The sequence below is a fragment of the Coregonus lavaretus genome (genome assembly GCF_964263955.1).
Source record: "Coregonus lavaretus genome assembly, chromosome: 8".
NCBI classification, from domain to species: Eukaryota; Metazoa; Chordata; class Actinopteri; order Salmoniformes; family Salmonidae; genus Coregonus; species Coregonus lavaretus.
Genome location: NC_139995.1, coordinates 17947419 through 17969027, shown reverse-complemented (window position 1 = coordinate 17969027; position 21609 = coordinate 17947419). Strand labels below are relative to the sequence as shown.

The following is a 21609-nucleotide window of genomic DNA, read 5'->3' as shown; positions in this document are numbered from 1 at the left end:
TAGGACTCTCAAAACTTCAATATTAAAAACTAGCTCCACTGAAGAACTGAAAAATGAGACATAAATCTAAAGCATCAACACTGGACCAAGAATAGCCTCATAATTGTGTCGCATGTCCTGTCAGAGGTAGCTCTGTGGCCATAGCAGGATGAGCGGGAAGGGAGGAGGTGCGGCCCGGACTCCCGAGTCGGGGCGGGGGGGGGGTGATCCCCATCGTATGACTCACGTGCAGAGGCGGAGACTCCATATCGAAATCACTACAGGAGAACGGTCTCTTGTTCAGACCGTCCAACGCCGTGGGAAAATTAACAAGAATAAATCAACATTACATTAAAATTTCAAGACCAAGGCAACGCAATGTTAACAATGTGAAGAAAATGTCCGGGATAAGGTAAGATAAATTATAGGCGAAATTAAACCTAAAAGGCAACATTTATAACAGAAATAACTTTCACTCAACCAGCACCGCAGGATTTGTTTGGCAGACTATGGTATTTTGAATGTCGAGCACCAACTAACCGCACTTAAGTTTACTTGACAGACGGATAGGCTACGATTGTTTCAATGTAGCCTAGGTTCTTCAACTTAAATTGAAGTCTAGAGTTTGTACTGTCTTATCCAATATCCCTGTGAAGATGAGGAATGGTGGAGGAAAGTTGTATTGCAACGCTATGGACCTAACTTTTGTTATAGTGTATGTCTGCTGTCCTGTTTATACAGGTTAATGCTGTAAGAAATTGTCAGAGATGGATAATCATTTAGAATACTAGTTACCAATACGTTTCCCCCATGTCATCTGGTGGTTGTTTGAGAGCTATAACCGATATGAATAACATATTTCAGTATCCTATACAAGACAATTATTAGCCACTAATCTTGTTAAAAACATATTTTTTTATTTCAACATATTCACCCAACATCAAAGCATGATTGAACTTGTTCTCTATTAAGGAAGTATTTCCCATAGATGCTGTATCCTTTTTGGGAATATTTAGTTTGCCTTTTGAGTTTCCTTTAATTGCCAGTTCCCAGTATGATTCATCTTGAACTGATTCGCAAATTGGCTGTACTGGCTCTTTACTATGGTTAACAGACCAATAACCAAGGCGGAAGACAAATGTTCCGTATCCCATTTGTTGCACTGCTGTTTCACTCATGTAGGTTAGGATGGCTGGTGCAGTTAGCTTGACTTGGTTTATTCACACATGAATATTCTCTAACATCTGTCTCTATGCCTTAAGACAGATGTGCAGTTGCTCATTAAAACCCTTTAGCCTCTCTCTTCTGCTTTCATTTTGTTTCATGAAAAAGATGGTTCAATGGAAATAAGTCTTTGCCACAAGCTCAAAGAAAGTCTTAGGTGAATGTACTCGATTTTTACTTCTCAAAAAACTAATTATCAATGAACATAAATTAAATTGTGTTTATGTATTTGAATGTGTTATTGGGTGTCACTGGTTTAAAGCAAGCATTTCAGTGATGATGTGTTTAGCCAACCCCTGCAGTCTCAACAGCCTTGATGTCTCAGTTTAGAGTGGTTCAAGGGGACATTCTAGACTCTTTTGATGACTTTTATTCCCTCACTGGTGGTGGAACCCTCAGACATATGAGTCACTCCAAGGTCCTCAGGAGCAAGCTGTCTGCAAAAGATGCCATTTATATGGCCTGGAGTACTAGGGAGTAGACATCTCACAGCGCAGCAGTATTTTACCCCTCCCTGTGCAGCTGGTGGTCCTGTCCAACGTTCAGAAAATTGGTGACAGCGTGAGATGGGGAGCATCTGTGTGGTGTTGGGTTCTGCATACACACTCACTTTTCAATCCATCCCTCTCGATCTATCACACACTACACAAGGATAAATCCCCCCCATCGATACATATTGCTAAATACTGCACAATTTAAACACTTGCCCCCAATCCCCCCTTCCCCAAAACATGTGTAAATAAATTGTGCCTTGCTGTATTATATTTATGCTAAAAGGTTTATTCTATTCTACTGAGCCATTTACTTTATGTTCGTATTCATATTGTTTCTTATATCTTATTGTTGTTGCATTGTCGAGAAGGAACCTGCAAGTAAGCATTTTGTTGGAAGGTGTATACCATCTGTATGCCGTACATACGACTAATAAAACGTAAAACTTCAAACATAAGCTTCACAGGGATGTCCACTGACTCCTGGAGACTTTTGAAACTAATTAATATGGGCAATTCCATGGCAACGGAATTACGCTTTGACTGCAATAGGTATGTTTTTGGGCGTCCAGACCAAATTCACATAGAAATGTGAGTTATATATCTGTCATTGAATGCAAGTCTAAGAAGCGGTAGATTTGTTCTGTGTGTGCAATTTCTATGCTTCCTGTTCCTAAGTTTAGTTTTAGCATTTTTTACTTTTGGTTTTGTATATAATATATATATATATATATATATATATTATAAGAGGTCTGCAGAAAGAATGGGGTGTCAGCCATGTCATGGCACCCTGAGTAAAAAAACATGTATTTTGGTTATTGAACTAGACAGTGGTTTAGAGGTGCCTGGAGAAATGGTTATACTTTAATTTGGGGCCAAAAAAAATCAAATTGCCCGCCCGGCGAAGGAAAGTCGCCCTGTGTGAAAACTTATTTGAGAAACAGTGAAATACACTCTGAATTATCTAAAATTATAAATCCCATATTGTTCAATTTTCTGAGGTCTTCATTCTCAACGTCACTTTTTTTAACAGGAAAAACATCAAAATTGTATGTTCTAAGTACATAACAATGCTTAAACCACATCAGGAGACCACTTTTGAGGTCTGCGACGAATCAAATAAATTTAGATTTTTGGGAGTTGTTACCCTTTAATTCAATTGTGCAGGCACCTAGCACTATTGTTTGATTAGCTGTGTTTCTGGAGCACATGAGATGGAGTTTGCAAAATAAATGGCCACTGGATTGACGCAAATAATCATGTTATCATTCTGACAGGTACTTTGTAGCTAGTTAACATTTAATAGAGAAGGTTTTTGGGAAAGCCTTTTCCATCTACCAGAAGACGGTTAGGCCTATCATTAGAATCGTTATATATTTCCTGTTTCTTAATTGTTTGAAACCTGGATATTTTACTTCGTATTATGAGGCATGTCTTACCTTGCTTCAAAGTAGCCTATAGGCAAAATCCCACCTAGAAACCTGGAGGCAATTTTTTTAATGAAGACTTACTCATTATGCGTTCTGCTGTTCTATTGGTTTTCTTTCACCTTTCTTTCATTGTCTAGCAGCCAAATGCATTATGCTAATCATTTTTAGCAACCCATGATAGTTGTTGCGTCTTTAAATCCCACCTCTTTCTAATGGATATTTCCATCTCTGTCCATGAAACTGCTGGCATGTGTGGTGTGCATTTTAGAATGGTGTTTTTCATAAATTGCATTTTGGAATTCATGCTTAGACCTACCTCTGTGTGTACATTGCTGTGCCTAAAATGTGAAGAACTAATAGTTTATCAACATTTTAAGCTAAACATTGATATCAGTAAAATAACTAATTGGTCTACCATTAATTGTTACTTCTGTGAACTTTCCATAATTTTGTTAGAAAATATCTTAAAGATATTACAAAGCACAAGGTAAACAATTTCTCCAAATCAAAATATGTGTTGATATTAGTTGGCAGGGGTCTTTACGTCAACATTATTGTGTTTTGATGTATTTCTGATACTTTTGAAGACTTTTGCTGGTAGATGTTTTCTAAGACCCCTTTTCCATCTGTTTATCCAGAAATCAAAGCCTTTACTTATACCAAATTTTTAAGATGGAACATCCATTTTTTTTAGCAATGCCTTCATTTCCCAAAATATAGACTCTTAGCTTTAATTTGACACCCAATTGATATGCTCCTATGAACATCACATGTTGATGCTCATGGGTCCTTTTCGATGGAAATGCCCATATGTAAAGAAGTAAGAGTCAGAAAAGCCCCTTTCTATGAAATGATGTAGGTTTATTGTAGGACTGATATGGCCAAAATATCACGCTATAATTTTTTGGGGGGGCAGTTTGACTGTATTTTAAATTTGCTTTATGAGTAGTGCATGACCCTACTTTCAACACATACATTCTAAGTGATTTCAATGGGTCTTTCTCATTCTGATTGTTTTATACTGTTCAATTCAACTTTCACCCCCCCCCCCCCCCCCCCCCCACAAAACAAATCTGCATTTTCGTCAACCTCTGCATTTCCTGCACTTATTAGAGATAATTTCCACACTGCCATGTAGGGCTGCACAATATGGGCAAACAATCTAGGCCTTATTCTTAACCAAATGTTGCAATTGCCATTTGACTTGCGATTTAGGGCAAAACATTTGGGTGAACTGTTGGAATCAATGATTATTCTAATTCTATAGTTAGAATATAATAGTGGGAACTTTTGAATACAGTGTTGTTTGACATGACAACGAATGAAAATGCCAGGGAGGAGTTATTGTGACAGGGTAGGAACCAAAGTGTTGATAAGTGTTTCCTAGGGGACCCTATAATCTTTGGCTACATTGAATGTTTTCTCTTAGCTACTACATGTAGCTAACATATTTTTGCTTCGCGTATTCCTCTTTGATTTGAAGATACTGTTGCACAAACAACATGCTGATTTAGGTCTACACCATCACTGGTATTATCAGGCTGTATAGCTAATTACATTTCTCTGACTCAGTACATTTATTAGCTAGCTAGCGATTAGCATAACTATTAGCATTAGCGGCTAACATTTAGCTATGAATTAGCTAACTTGCTAAGAAAATACAAACTAGCTGTTTGCAGATGTAAGAAACACAAATTAATAGTGTAATTATAGAATGCTAGTGGATTAATATTAAGAAGCAAAGTGAAAACAGCATCATTGTCATCAACATTGTTGCATGTGCTGCATTGACCATGCAGACTGAACGCAAGCGTCTCATCATCAAGGAACAACAAGTGTGCTCCTTGAGTGACGAGGGGTGGGGCTAGGTCTGTGTGGAAAGCTGCGGAGAGAGATGACTAAAGTAATGAAGTAAACTATAAAAATGGACGTTACACACGGCTTATCACATTTAATAAACCAAACATTCAAACACCTTTTTATAGAAGGTCAATTAAAATCCGAACATCAATACCGGTATATCGTAACATACGGTATACCGCCCAGCCCTAGTTTATTGTAACAAATCCCAGATGTGTGTTCACAGAATGGGAAGAACCTGCGTCTTGGAACAGAGGAAAGTTTAACACAAAACCAGTTTGCCTCACTGTCTGCTCTTTCTGAGCTAAACATACTTCCAAAAACAACTCTCATATTGGGGTGGACCGAAATACTCCCTTATTAAAAAGCATTCTTGTTGGAGAGGGCCTAAATATAGTCTAGCTAATTAACCTTACTTGGGCTTTTTTAATTTGTAACATACTTTTAGCAGGTCAGGGTAGGATATGATTGTGAGCTGCTGAGACGCCTCACAATAGGATGTTGTCCCCCTGTTTACTCTGTAGACTCACAATGGTCTGCAGACAAAGGAGGACAGGACACTGCATTCCTCTAGCAAGGTTACCCCAGTGCAAACCAGCCTGCCAGGCCTTTTGGGACAAACGTGACAATGTGAAGGCAGGATCTCCGTCACACAATGAATGGCTTTAATGATGGATGTGTTGGATTGGGCCGTTAAGGGCTAGTGCAATGAATTATGCCTCGTTGTTCTGTGGTGCTGATGGGTTAAAACGTTAGTGAAATATCACGTTCTTTCATCCTAACACTCATTCACCCCTCTGTGATTTTCTTAGGCTTTTACCAAGGTGATGGAGCTCTATTTTTTCCATCCAAATTTGTTTGCCCCATTCCAATCCAACCTCTGACATTTGGAATCCTTCTTAGACAGGGATAAAGGGCTGGCTTAACTTTCTGACCTTAGCTGTGGTAAACATGGTTTAGTGTTTTAAGTGCTCATGCTCCTTGCATTAGGGTTACATTAAGACTACCAGTCCAAAAGCTACAGAGTATCATGATTTAGAGAGACCAGACCTTCACCTGCATCCTCAGGTTTTTAGGTAATAAAATGAAGTTTGAGATCATCACTGAGTCGCCAAAGGCACTAACTGTTGTGTTTCCTATTGTTACACATGTGTTGGAGGATGTCTTCATGTTTGATCGGAACAGCCGATTCCATTCCTCCCAGTCCTCTTTAATTCTGTGGTGATTAGATATCTGTTAATCCGATTCTCCACCCTGGACCCCTGGAGAGGACATTATCCTTCCTGGCCCTCTCCTTCTGGAGTCCCAGTGCAAACGTTAACAGTTTAACTAGCTTGTGTGTTAAGTCGTCCGCATGTTTCCCATCCGAAACAGTTTGGAACAGTGCGTGCATTAATTATGACGACATTTTGTAATAAATGTACAAAATAAATAAAAATTTGGTTTTCGGCAAGGTTTCTTTCCCGGCTGTTCGTGCACACAAAACATTTTCTCGAAGCAAGCCAAAGTTCGGAGCCTAAGTCTACGCCCCTTCATTGGTCAACAGTAGGGATTATTCAATGAAGTGTCATCATTCAATGGTTGACCACTTGTTTTCATGCACATTTTTTCACCTGAGAAATACTGCTCCAAACATCTTATTTAGAAGTACAATTGTGCAATCTCCTCGGCAAAAACGTCAAAATAAAAAACAGATTTCTTGAGTTATCTTAGATTACTTCTAACTATTTTGAGGAAGTGTATACTGGCTACGGCATCTCAAGATGAACCGAAGCATGCAGAAACTTTTAGTCTGATCCAGAACCTGCCTGTCTGCCATCAGCAGCCCATTTCCTTAGGGGGGATCACCCAGACGGATACCTCTTTCCTGTGTGACTCACTGGCCACCTCTGACCCCCCTCTCACCCCGTACCTTGGCCCTGGTTTAGACACTGGGGTTGTTATCATGTCAGCAGGAGATGGGGGACAGAGGCGGCAGGCGCAACTCAAAATGCAGTTACATACAGAGACTGTCCAACTACATAGTTAAACAGGAACATCGAACGGAAAGGGTATTGTTGGACAATCCTCCAAGCAGTTGGCTGAGGTTAACTCCTTATGGCCTTTTTTAACCTCCACCCTCAGCAGAAACCCATCTCAGCCCTAAATGTTGGTTTATGTCCTCATTTGTTACATTTCACCTCAGATAATCTGATGAGATAAAGAATGGGCAAAGAAATAACAAACATTAATCAGAGTTGCATCCAGTATGAAAAATGTATGCACAAACTAACTGTAAGTCGCTCTGGATAAGAGCATCTGCTAAATGACTAAAATGTAAAAATGTAATCGGTTCATTTATCTCCATAATTGTTTGGACAAGTGACCCCGTTATTCCTGGTATTGACAGCTGGTGTACCAGACCGACATTGAGTCCTGTATTTGGTTAACACCCTGTACTCTGTCTCTATGTCCCTCAGTCCCACATGCTCATTCTCGTCCAAAGGCCGTTTGACCTGATAGTGTTCATTTGTTTGAGGATGGGAAGAGGAATAGAGGAGGCCTGTAGGGGGTAAAGGGGGCTGCTGTTGGTCAGGCTTGCCCCCTATAAAATAGGATTTATTGTGGTTTGACCCTGCTGCTGCCTCATGTCTTAGAGAGACAGTCACTGGGCCTGTCCTGCTGGGCTATGAGGGGCCGGAAGTTCCCAGCATTACATTAGTGGGAGGAAGAGCAGGATGGTGGGCGAAGACCAAGACAAAAGCCTCCATACAGCCACCATAGAGCACTGTTTCTTCGTAGTTATTTTGGAGGCGGGGCACAAAGTAAGCCTGTGAAGGTGGCCTGCCAACATTAAAATATTCCACATCTAAACCAATAGGAAGGTCTTGTTTAATCTTGACTCGCACACATAGCGCGTTTGTTGCAGGGGCATTGGGTTGAGAGTGGGACCCTTGTATGGTTTGGGAAAGAGCATATCCTATCTGGTAATGTAAAAGTGTGAGTTGGAAATAACGTTGGAAAGCCAATCCATTTTCAAGGGCCACCTTGTCAACTCTAAAATTCCATCTTAATCCCAGGGCAGGAGAAGTGCAAACTGTTCATGTTTTGGATTATCGCAGCTGTTGAAGGAGTTCACCCCAAATCTCCTAAACATGTCCCAAGCTCCACCCACTGGACTCCGATGAAGGGTATGATTGGCTGGCGGCCCTTGTGGGAATGGTAATAGAGACAGTTCTAGTTGAATGAAGTCTGGTTGCTGATCTGACAATAGAGCCCATTGTCCATGGCCATCAGGCATTAGCATAGGGTGCAATGCATACACATTGTAATGCATATGATTGTGACTCATCGCTCAGTTTTTTATTCTTTCACAGAGACCCTCTGGGTTTATGTAGCACCAGAAACCTCTCAGAAGATAAAACAAGTTATGATACAAGTTACGATATTCTCGAACTGTTGATTTTTTTGTTATGATTTAATTTCTTAATTTTTGTTTTGTTGCAGAGACACAGGGAATTTCCCTTTCTACAGTTATGAAGAGGAACTGACAGCTATGTGTAGAGGGCAAAAGGCAAGTTGCGTAATGTCCACTTTGGGCTGGACCAATGATTTGGAACAGACAGACCCCAGCTCCAATTTTGACACACCTTATGGCTCCCAGACAGACAAACCAGACAATCAGGTTTGGAGGTGTGCAGTGTCACTCACAGGTGATACTAGAGCGATAAAGGTCACTTAATAGCAAACTGGTGTTATATTCCCTCGCCAAGGAATTTGTGCATTTTATGCTGGGGCTACCCAGTCATCATGACCCTTGTGGAGGTGACCCTGCAGGGTGGCAGCATGTACAGTATAGTACAGGCTCCTGTCCCCTCCCTGCTAGCCAGGCAGTATGTGGCCCCAGGGCTGCTGGACTGGCTGGGGCTTAAAGTGCTTTACCTATCTGATCCTCCTTGGCAACCTGCCCTCCATGCCTGCCCGCCCAAAAGCTTCCTAGTCTGAGGATTTCACGACTCCATCAATGTCACCATCACATGAGCTCCTTTCCTGGTCCCACAAGGGGAAACCCTATGCCCCAAAGGCTAGGGACAGATCCCATACTTCATTCACCTCCTCACCACAATTACCTATATCCTCAGGGCACTCCTGCAGTGGGGAAGAAGTTTAACAGGCTACTTAGCACTACAGTAGAATCAATGGCATGGAAAATAAACCCATTCACATTCTAAAAGGGCAGACAGTATGCAGCCTTCAGGGCCTGATATAAAGCACATTGCTGTTAGGCCAACAGAGGTAACGAAGCACCAGGTTTTAATCCTACCATTTATAGTGTTGCCATGAGGAGAAATGCCAATGGTTGCATACCCCCTAATCTATTGACTGGGTATTCAGTGGTGCTCACACTGGTTTATCAGGTGTTACACCTGTTGTTTACGAAGCATGTGCCAAATAACATTGGATTGATTGATTGACACATGCAACACACACACACACCCCAATTGTGCCGTGGGTTTATGTAACCCCTGCCACTGGTGGAACGGTTGGAATTAGAGGTGACAAACAATAAAGCAAAGAATGTGTGTGACAGGTGCAGGGCTGTTCTATGTCATCTGAAACATGTGCACGCTCTCCTCTCCCTCTGATTGTTCTCTCAAGCCTGGATGTGGGTTCCTGCCTGTGTCTGTCCAGTACAATGGTGACCCAATACTCTGTATCCTATTCCTAACTCAGAAATAGTGTGTCTAGTAGGCTTCGACAGTATACCGTATACCGGGGTATTTGGAAATGGCCACGGGATGGTTTTTCAATACCATTTAAACGACTTCTTTGAAGTTTGTTTTTATACGTTTGAATATTTGTAGCTACTTTTTAAGGAAATACCTGCAGTCAACTTGTGCAATATGTTAGGAGATTAAGCAGATTGCGTTCTTCATTTCACCTGTCACATGATTTTACATTATGAAGCTTATTGGTAGTCCCCAGTCACATGTACTTAGTTTACAAGCAAACAACCATGAGAGAACAGAGCCTTGTGAGTCACTCACTGTTGTGCGGCACACACCAGGTTATCTATATACTGATCTATAGTTACAGTATGGAATTCACAACTAAATGTTTGCCAGCTAGATATTTTATAATTAAGTTTACTGTCTAAAATGCTCTAAATGCTGTGCAGTTATGCATTTGTTTTGCTAACTTAGTAGCTAGTTATCTAGCTAGCTAAGTGGTTAGCTTCTTGCAATCAAGCTCCACTTGGTAACAGCAGAAAATGTCCTCCTTGATCAAGAGCCAATATTTGTTTTGTGCGTGCAGCAAACTTTGACTAGCATTTTTGAGTTACTTGTATATAATTTATGAGCTGGGATGTCTGTCCTGCAAATAGTTTGTCAAAGACTGTGTCGTGACATGTCTTTCATTATTGTGATGACTATTATTTGTCGATATAATTACCTACTATGTTTAATTGTTACTAGATTAAATTAATCATGTAACAATTAACTCATTAGGAATTTGGGGCACCACGGGAAAAGTTGTTTAACGAGTTACCGTTTCCTGAATTAACTTTAAAGATATCTAGATATCTCATCATTTAACAGTCATTTATTAATAATTTACCTCATATCAGTCTCATTCTGAAAGTCGTAGGCTCTTTAAATCTGCATGAACCCGGGTCTTACTAATCATTTCATACCACACAAATTGATTTAATCATTTATTTACTAACTAATTAAAAATGATAACACAAGATGCAAACACATACACGGTATAGGTAGGGATTAGAAACTTAATACAATGAAAACAGGTCCCTAGCGGACTAACACAATATGACACTTGTTACAAAAGATGGCGAGTTAAAGAGGGAGAGAGAGAAAAACACTTGGATACACATGGACCTACGCTCATAGTAAACCTAATACTTTGCCCAGAACTGCCGCCCGTTTGGTAAGAAGTAATGCATGTATTTACGTGTTTTTCTTCTTCGTCTCTGTTGGACCCAGGCCTTTGTGGGAAGGGTCGATTGGGCCTTCTCTTTTCGGATGGCCTTTTAGATGTAAGGCTCAGATGTAAGGCTCAGATTGTCCACAAGAGGTCACAATGTCCTTCTTAGTCGTCTGTTTACTTTCACTTGTTCTGGAAGTGGTCTTCTCAGGACAACTAATCAGCCTTGTCGATGATCCCCTGTGGGGTGATGAGAGCAGTGTACTAGACGATGGATTGAAGAGAGTAACAGGATGAAAAAATGTATGCACTCACTAACTGTAAGTCGCTCTGGATACGAGCGCCTGCTAAATGACTTAAATGTAAAATGATGGTCCCACTTAAATTCACCTTCTTAGATACAGTACTTAGATCAGCTACTCAGCCGTAACTTTGATTGTTAGTGGAGGCAAATTTGTCGTCTTCACCTCGTGTTGATTTACAGGGTCGGGACCAGAGCATATGAGCGGAGTGGAGCGGTGAGAATCTCAGCTCCTCGCTCACGGAGTTGTTCACCCCTCCACTCCCCCCGCTCAAAGCCACATCAGGCCAGTCCGCTCATTATCGCTCAGCGCTCAACGCAGTTTGCATCGCGCTCCACTCAAATCGCCCCCGCTCACTCCAAAAAAGGAACGAAATCTGCATGTATTTCACTTTTAGCTTAAACCACAGCCTTACTTTATCTCCCCGAATTTGTTGCATACAGACTCATCTCGGATTATCCATTCTGTCTTGAAACGGGGATCTAACACTGACGCTAAAATGAGATGTTAATCAGTATAGTATATTCCATAGCGAATTGACACGTTGTTTGCCAATGTTTCTGCAAAAGCAGCGATGCCCATTGGAAGTGCAGCGTGAGTGTAATCGGTGAGCAGGGATTTGATTTCTGTGACAGCAGGGAGGATCATCCCCAGGTTCCCCAGCTCCTTCTGCATTTTGTCTGTGAGGTCTGCTAGTGGTGTCAGCACACGGACAAGGTGCGTCAGCTGCGGTACTTGATTCAGGGTGATGTTAGCAACATTAGACTTGAGTTTGTTTTGCCATAACGGGTCTTTTTGGAACAACCGGATGAACGACTGAATCATCCGCCGCTGGCTGCTCCATCGAATGGCGCAGGCATTTGTGGGGCGGACACCTAATTGGTCGGTTTCCTCTGTGCTCTTGCGTACACTTTTCACCAGGTGCCCGACTTTCACTAACAGCCTATTAATGTTGTCGTGCTCGTTAACGGCGTTTTTGATCGCCAGCTGAAGCATGTGAATGGGGCATCTCAGATGTAAATTTGACAAAGTAAAGTACTGATTTATCATAGTTTCTTGGGGGGGGTGTAGCCCGGTTGAGCTGCGCTGGCGACGTGTTGCATCCCTTCGCGTTCTCCTTTACTCAGCGGTTCATAGTCCATGAAAATCATTTTAAAAAATGCTACATCCAGCTCTCTTTTTCTCTCCCTTGTTATGGTTGGGCCTTTGCCTGCAGTGAATAAACTTTTGAATTCCTCAACGCTTTTCTCTTGTTGCTGCTGCTGCTCCTCGCTCTATAAAATACAAATTCTTGGACGACACAAATTAAATTAAACAGATGGATTCTGGGTCAGGCTTGAGCATGCTTCAGACTCTTGGTGTGAGCGAGCGAAATTGGAGCGGGACATAGGGCGACGCTCCGTCCTTTTAAAAATGCCGCTCTGCGCTCTGTTCAAAATCCGTCCGCTCACGCTCCACGCTCGCTCCCGCTCCACTCCGCTCATATGCTCTGGTCGGGACCAAAATGGACAAAAGCTGCAGCTTGAGGTCCGTCTGCTCTGATAATTCTTATCTCAGTCTTTTATGCACTCTGGTAAAGAGGGGCATTTCCGTCATACTGACACGCTCTCTGAGCTACCTCGGGCTTGGCTAGTTACGAGGCAAAAGTATTATTATCACTATGATTTTGTTAGTAAGCTAAAATCACATTCCTATCTTCACGAAAACATTGTCTTCCTCCTTGATATTTTCTACACAATGTAAAGTATGTAAACCTGATATACACAGTGTAAAAGCTCTTCAAGTCACAATGTTTTCGTTATAACGCCTTTATACAATTTGTAATGACATCACAACATAGACATTAATTTTCCATATTCCATTTCTCATCATTCCCAACGTTTGGATGTTGAAATATATTGTCCCAATGTTCATTTTTGGATGTTGAAGTTTTTGGGCGGCAAAAGTCTTTGAAACAAAGGACATTCCTTTCACCATACTAGAGGGCCAGAGATACAGTTGAAGTCGGAGGTTTACATACACCTTAGCCATATACATTTAAACTCAGTTTTTCACAATTCCTGACATTTAATCCTAATAAAAAGTCCCTGTCTTAGGTCAGTTAGGATCACCACTTTATTTTAAGAATGTGATATGTCAGAATAATAGTAGAGAGAATTATTTATTTCAGCTTTTATTTCTCATCACATTCCCAGTGGGTCAGAAGTTTACATACACTGAATTAGTATTTGGTAGCGTTGCCTTTAAATTGTTTAACTTGGGTCAAACGTTTCGGGTAGCCTTCCACAAGCTTCCCAAAATAAGTGTGAATTTTGGCCCATTCCTCCTGACAGAGCTGGTGTAACTGAGTCAGGTTTGTAGGCCTCCTTGCTCGCACATGCTTTTTCAATTCTGCCGACAAATTTTCTTTAGGATTGAGGTCAGGGCTTTGTGATGGCCACTCCAATACCTTGACTTTGTTGTCCTTGAGCCATTTTGCCACAACTTTGGAAGTATGCTTGGGGTCATTGTCCATTTGGAAGACCCATTTGCGACCAAGCTTTAACTTCCTGACTGATGTCTTGAGATGTTACTTCAATATATCCACATAATTTTCCTTCCTCATGATGCCATCTATTTTGTGAAGTGCACCAGACCCTCCTGCAGCAAAGCACCCCCACAGCATGATGCTGCCAACCCTCATGCTTCACGGTTGGGATGGTGTTCTTCTGCTTGCAAGCTCCCCCTTTTTCCTCCAAACATAACAATGGTCATTATGGCCAAATAGTTATATTTTTGTTTCATCAGACCAGAGAACATTTCTCCAAAAAGTACGATGTTTGTCCCCATGTGCAGTTGCAAACCGTAGTCAGACTTTTTTATGGTGGTTTTGGAGCAGTGGCTTCTTCCTTGCTGAGCGGCCTTTCAGGTTATGTCGATATAGGACTCGTTTTACTGTGGATATAGATACTTTTGTACCTGTTTCCTCCAGCATCTTCACAAGGTCCTTTGCTGTTGTTCTGGGATTGATTTGCACTTTTCGCACCAAAGTACGTTCATCTCCTTCCTGAGTGGTATGACCGCTGCGTGGTCCCATGGTGTTTATACCTGCGTACTATTGTTTGTACAGATGAACGTGGTACCTTCAGGTGTTTGGAAATTGCTCCCAAGGATGAACCAGACTTGTGGAGGTCTACAATAATTTTTCTGAGGTCTTGGCTGATTTCTTTTGATTTTCCCATGATGTCAAGCAAAGCACTGAGTTTGAAGTTAGGCCTTGAAATACATCCACAGGTACACCTCCAATTGACTCAAATGATGTCAATTAGCCTATCAGAAGCTTCTAAAGCCATGACATCATTTTCTGAAAATTTCCAAGCTGTTTAAAGGCACAGTCAACTTAGTGTATGTAAACTTCTGACCTACTGGAATTGTGATACAGAGAATTATAAGTGAAATAATCTGTCTGTAAACAATTGTTGGAAAAATTACTTGTCATGCACAAAGTAGATGTCCTAACCGACTTGCCAAAATTATAGTTTGTTAACAAGAGATTTGTGGAGTGGTTGAAAAACGAGTTTTAATGACTCCAACCTAAGTGTATGTAAACTTCCGACTTCAGCTGTAGATTCTCCTATCTCTAATTTATGGCAGTATTAAGGTGTCAAGACTGGCACAGCCCCCCCTGTGGGTAAGAGGGTCTGGTTGTTGTCGACCATTTGCCAAGCTGATATGAGGCCTTTGATCCTCACCCAGGGAGAGTCATGACAACTGTATAAAATGTTTGCATGCTTTCGATAGCATTTAGCTAGCATTTGCTATGGGATTTTACATGTACTTGTTAGCATTGCTGAAAATAGCGCCCCTTGTATTCAGTGCCGGTATTACCGAATATCCCGGGATGGAACAAGATCGGTATGACAACCTGGATACCGCCCAAGCCTAGTGGTTAGGTGTTAGAACTTTAATCAAACATCACTCTAAATGTAATTTATGGCCATAAGCCTACACCTGACATCCATACATACATCATCTTTGTTTACTTAAGCTGGTAGCTCCTTTGTGTTCAATGCAGATATATTGATATGCTGTGTGTTCTGGGGGCCCCTAGATCTAGCACACACTGTACGCTAAAGGGGTCATGGTACAGTCTGAGTTAGACACTGCTAATTCGGGGTGTTAATGTAAAAAATCACAATCAGAAAAACGTTCTTCCACAAAATCACAGTTCAGTTATAACATAACTACCACTAACAGGTCCCGATCACACATCATCGTCATGTTGGAAAAATTTGACTAGTTTCAGAAAACTAGGCGTATGTCACGCGTCACTACTTTACAGGAGAGTCATTTGAACGTAAACTTTAAAAAAAAAATCAAAATGCAGTTTTTGGCAGAAGTGCCTTCTGGAACATGTGAACTCTCATGTACCTTAATAACAAACTTGAATGCCATCTGTAAATACGAAATAATTGTTAAATTACAAGCATAGTTGGTTTAGCCACAGAAAAAGACAGCAACCTTCCCACTAGCCATGATTGGCTGAGATTGGGTGGGCTGGACATGCCGAGAGATGAGTTCGGATTGGTCTGCCATGTAGCAGGCTTCTGTCTATAATATGAGCTGGTCAGTATGTGTAGGTAATCCTTTCTAACGTGGCTTTTTTGAGAGATATCACATAGTAGAACTGCATAAGTGTTGCTCCACTTTCTGGAGGATCGGGTTTTGAAATCAGTGGAATTAGAGTATGATGGCTAAGGAGATGGAGAAAATTCAGGCGATTGATTGCAAATATGGAGAAACGCTATCCATGTATATGGGTAAGAGAGTCTAGCTAGCTACATTTTCAGATAGCTAGCTAACATTCCATCCCTGTGTTTGTCAGTGAAGCTAGCTAACATCAAATGTTATTTGACACATGCGCCGAATACAACAGGTGTAGACCTTTACAGTGAAATGCTTACTTACCAGCCCTTAACCAACAATGCAGTTCAAGAAATAGAGTTGAGAAAATATTCAACAGTGAAGAGGCGACTCCGGGATGCTGACCTTCTAGGCAGAGTTGCAAAGAAAAAGCCATATCTCAGACTGGCAAATAAAAAGAAAAGATTAAGATGGGCAGTCTGAGATATGGCTTTTTCTTTGCAACTCTGCCTAGAAGGTCAGCATCCCGGAGTCGCCTCTTCACTGTTGACGTTGAGACTGGTGTTTTGAGGGTACTATTTAATGAAGCTGCCAGTTGAGGACCTGTGAGGCGCCTGTTTCTCAAACTAGACACTAAAATATTTGTCCTCTTGCTCAGTTGTGCAACGGGGCCTCCCGCTCCTCTTTCTATTCTGGTTAGAGCATGTTTGCGCTGTTCTGTGAATGGAGTAGTACACAGCGTTGTATGAGATTTACAGTTTCTTTGCAATTTCTCGCATGGAGTAGCCTTCATTTCTCAGAACAAGAATAGACTGACGAGTTTCAGAAGAAAGTTATTTGTTTCTGGCCATTTTGAGCCTGTAATCGAACCCACAATTGCTGATGCTCCAGATACTCGACTAGTCTCAAGAAGGCCAGTTTTATTGCTTCTTTAATCAGCACAACAGTTTTCAGCTGTGCTAACATAATTGCAAAAGGGTTTTCTAATGATCAATTAGTCTTTTTTAAATGATAAACTTGGATTAGCAAACACAACATGCCATTGGAACTCTGCACTGATGGTTGCTGATAATGGGCCTCTGTATGCCTATGTAGATATTCCATAAAAAATCTGCCGTTTCCAGCTACAATAGCCATTTACAACATTAACAATGTCTAGACTATATTTCTGATCAATTTGATGTTATTTTAATGGACAAAAAAATTGCTTTTCTTTCGAAAACAAGGACATTACTAATTGACCCCAAACTATTGAACGGTAGTGTAGGTAGGGGTAAAGTGACTATGCATAGATAATAAACAGCGAGTAGCAGCAGTGTAAAAACAAAATAAGTTACAAACAAAAACACACAAAATAGCACAGTTAGTTAGGAGCCCGTAAAACGGCAGCCACCCCCTCCGGCGCCATTATTATCTTGTTGTAGCAGGAAAGCTACAACAAGCTAAGTCAGCTTCTGAAATCACTGGCGACCGATAGATTTGCACATATTTTTGTACAGGAGTAGAGAGATGTGTTTTTTTGTTACAACTTACTCACTTTCTATCAGAGTATGCGTCTGTCTGCCCCAGTGCCTGTATTTCAGAGCGAGTGAGTCATGCACAAACGCGTCGTGGGAGACAATGCACGCAAATAGATGTAGAATTTTTTAATATTGATGTGGCAGTTGGGACATCGAGTGAGCATCGTCTCAATGTTCATTTTGGCCAAAACACTTGCAGACTCGAGTGGCCACTTGCTTAGGGGCCAAGTGTTCGGTTTGAGATTCAGCCTATGACTGCGGTACATAGAACTTCATTGCCCCCTATCGGTCCTATGCAATAGGACCACCATATGCAATAGGACCAAATTCTGCATTGAGTTCACATTACATTTTTTATTATTTTTGGTTTTAAAGGAAAACCGATAAAAAATGGCAGTTTAAACATTAAGATAAATTGTCCATTTGTTGTCACATCACTACTGCTAATGGAGCTACTGCCGAGCACAGCACACTCAGTCCATGTCTTTACAATACATTACAATGTTTTACAATATTTGGATAAGCAGGTTGCCTGGCAGCTATGTTGTATAGACTTTGAACGTAATACATAATCAAACAGAAGGCGGCCTTTGCTAGATTATAACAAATGTTATATTGAGGTGTATGCCACTGCTCGCACGGCTGGGCGGCATATAAAAGAATGATTGATGTCTTTATATTGTCTGATTCCAGCCTCCGACACATTTCCAAAGACCTCTGTAAACTGTTTTGCAAGGTGAGTAAAGAGGATTTTAACTCTGAATTTAGCTGAGTTTGTTATTTATAAAACCAGTATCTGAGGAGAAAGAATGTTTTATGTCTTAAGATAGGAAATAGCAGGTCTGTAAATACATTCAGGCCGACTTAGTTTGGCACTTGTTGCTGGCGGACGGAGTGCTAGGTTAGCTAAATGAATGGCAGCCCCTGTTTGAAACATCAGCCTGGGCCGGTCCTCAGGAGACAGGGCAGAGTCTCTCTCAGAATAACCTGTTGTTAGGCGAGGTTAGAGGTTGGTTTACGAGGGCAGTAAACGTTAAATGGCTGTTTTAAGTTGGTCACTGATGGCTTTATTCCTCTTTCCAAATGAATTTAGAAACACACAAATGCAGTTATAGCCTATTGGTTTAGATTTCTGTTCATCAGCCGTTAGCTGACTATCTGTCTTTACATCAACTTGTATGGCTCCTGTTAGCCCTGTACAGAACACTGTCTCTATAGGCTCCTGTCTGTTCACTTCATTGTGGCTGAGGTTTTTCACAATAGTTTATCTTTGAGGGAATCGATTTAAGCTATACTGGAATTTGAATTTGATTGAAAATCTAAACGAAACAATGACAGAACTGTGTTGCCCTATTTTCAGACAATGCAATGTCCACTCCTATGTTGTTCGCTGCTGGGAAAACTGTCATTTACACTTTGGGTAGTTTTAAAACAATGGAGCAGATTCCATGAGCAGAATGCTGTTGTTCTGCCTTCTGGGAAAACGCCATTCAACATCTCAAGTTATTTTGGGACAAAACTGTAAATTGTGGGTGGTGGATGAAGTTATTATTGAGAATGAGACCTCTGACACATAGTGGCTAGGAGAAACAGGATGGAGAGAGTCTACGTGTGTCTTGGTGCAACGCTCTGCTCTATCGCGTATTGTGTTTTTGTATTTGACTATTTTTAGTTATCCTAGAATAACCATGTGGTGCATAGACGTCTCCTTGACCCAGATGGGAGATAAAGAGCCAGTGTGCCTTCCATGGAGAGAGGGAATGTGTTATCAGATCTAGAGAATCATAAGCGCAAAACACCAGTATTATGAGGATATATTTTACCAATGTATCTTAAGCACTGTCTTACCTCTGGCATAGTAGGTGTATTATGTCTATGTTTCACATACAGTAGTGTCCGTTCTGATGTTTACTGTAGTCAGTGAGGTTACTGGTGTCAGTGTCCGGCTAAGTGCCTCTCTCAGTAGTATAACCAAAGCACTCTCCCAATGGACGTCTGCTTCAATTTAGAATATGTTGTCCTAAAGAAAATCAGGTGCCACTTTCATTGGTCACACGAGCACGTGTAACGAGTTCATTTCAGATCATTATGAAACATTTAGAGTAGTGTTTTTAGCTTTACTGGGGTTATGCAGACCGCATTCCAAACCATTTGTAAACATTACACTGGGCGAAAAAGGGTCAATATCAGGGGATATCTTTATCTATATATTTCCGGATATCTGACATTTTATTAGATATACTGTAAGGAGTAGTCATGCTCCAGATACCCATGTCCTTAATTTCATATACAGAGCTAGGATATTCTCTGTAATGGGACAGTTTCTACATGCATCCAATCCGGACCTCAGAAATCTCCCTGCTACCGTATGAGTCCAGGGAGATATCTGGGGTGAGACTCATGAAATATCCACTGCCCAAATTACTTTACCTGTTCAGGCGCCAGAAATCATCATGCTTCTTCACATGAAGTTGACATATCTGAGCATACATTTGCACCATATTCAGTAGTAGGCTATACAATGCATGTAAAGGCAAACGTCTTTATATTTAATCCAAGTTGCTATTTCCAAAGCACATCTCTGCTATTTCTGTAAAAAAATAATGCAGCATAGCAAATCCAGAGTTCCAATCACAACACATGTTCTGTAAAGATGCAAACGTAGGCCAATCCTTGCTAAAACATTTTTTAAAATATATTTTCACAGAAAAGAAAAGTTGCACACCCTCAATACTCCATGCCTGCCCTGTTTTGTTATGGCGGATGGATGCGATGGGTGCAGATTGGGTCGTCATCAGCGGTCACTCGCAGTCCAGACCCAACGTGATGGTAGTGTTGGTCTGTGATCCACTCCAAACTGTCAATGCATAAACCATGAATCAAAATTGTGTCAACATTGCAAGAAAATGTTGTAATTTCACATAACCATACCACAAGGTAGCTACTCTACCTGCTTCATTCATGATGAGACAACGAACTGGAAGAACCTAGCTAGCTAGCCATGTTGCTAGCTAGCTATGTTGCTAGTTAGCTAGCTAACTAAGGTAGTTAGCTAGCTTATATTAACCAGTCATACAAAATATGTCTAAACTTTTTAAAACGTTAGCTGTCACCTTGAGGCTTGATAACGGGTTAAAAAAAATACCTGAAGGGGAAGGAAAGTTCGTTATTTGGCTACTGGCTACGTTCTTGATTATAGTTGCTAAGATAAATAAATAAAACATCTCAAATTAGCTGCTCACTTATGCGTTAACTTCTTCAAGGTATTTTCTGAATAGCTTCTCACTTCGTTGTTTCTCCAGTTGTCAGTTCAACCACACACTGTTTACACACTCATTTGTGGCGCCCAAATTCAAAAAATGACAGTTGGAACTCACCAGCAGAAGATATGTGATTCTTGTTGCTAGGCTACCAGTTAGTGCTTTTAGCTTGCAGTTTGCCTGTGCCTTTATCCAGAGGGAATACAAAAATTATAGATGGTGTCTGAAAGAACGATATGGATTTAATATTTGTCCAATTATTGAGCATGTCCTCAACTCAAATAAGCATCAGAAACTGTCCTTATTTAGCATATCAAAATGCATATCAAGATCCTGATGTGGACCTCAGTCAAGAGCATATACTATGTAGACCTACTGTCAGTATTTTCCATCATGTAGAGAAAATAAGATGTTCACATAGGCCTATCTCAGGACAAATTTTATTGGTCACATACACATATTTAGCAGATGTTATTGCGGGTGTAGCGAAATGCTTGTGTTTCTAGCATCAACAGTGCAGTAGTATATAACAATTCACAACAATACACACATCTAAAAGTAAAATAATGGAATTAAGGACGAGCAGTTGGAGTGGCATTGACTAAAATACAGTAGAATAGAATACAGTATATACATATGAGATGAGTAAAGCAGTATGTAAACATTTATTAAAGTGACTAGTGTTCCATTATTAAAGTGGCCAGTGATTCCAAGTCTATGTATATAGGGCAGCAGCCTCTAAGGTGCAGGGTTGCGTAACCGGGTGGATGCCAGCTAGTGATGGCTTTTTAACAGTCTGATGGCCTTGCGATATAAGCTGTTTTTCAGTCTCTCCGTCCCAGCTTTGATGCACCTGTACTGACCTCGCCTTCTGGATGATAGCGGGGTGAACAGGCCGTGGCTCGGGTGGTTGATGTCCTTGATGATCTTTTTGGCCTTCCTGTGACATCGGGTGCTGTAGGTGTCCTGGATGGCAGGTAGTTTGCCCCCGATGATGC

At 41.0% G+C, this 21609-nt stretch overlaps 1 protein-coding gene across 1 annotated transcript in view; it reads left to right on the top strand.

The window, feature by feature from the left end:
- Positions 1 to 148: 148 nt before the first annotated feature.
- Positions 149 to 21609, top strand: part of LOC311133959 (rho GTPase-activating protein 39-like) — a gene marked incomplete at its 5' end in the record, with an annotated part of 55689 nt that continues 34228 nt past the window's right edge. The window contains 2 exon segments of the mRNA XM_084167588.1: positions 149 to 250; positions 253 to 296. Coding sequence (XP_084023714.1) covers positions 149 to 250; positions 253 to 296 — 146 coding nt within the window.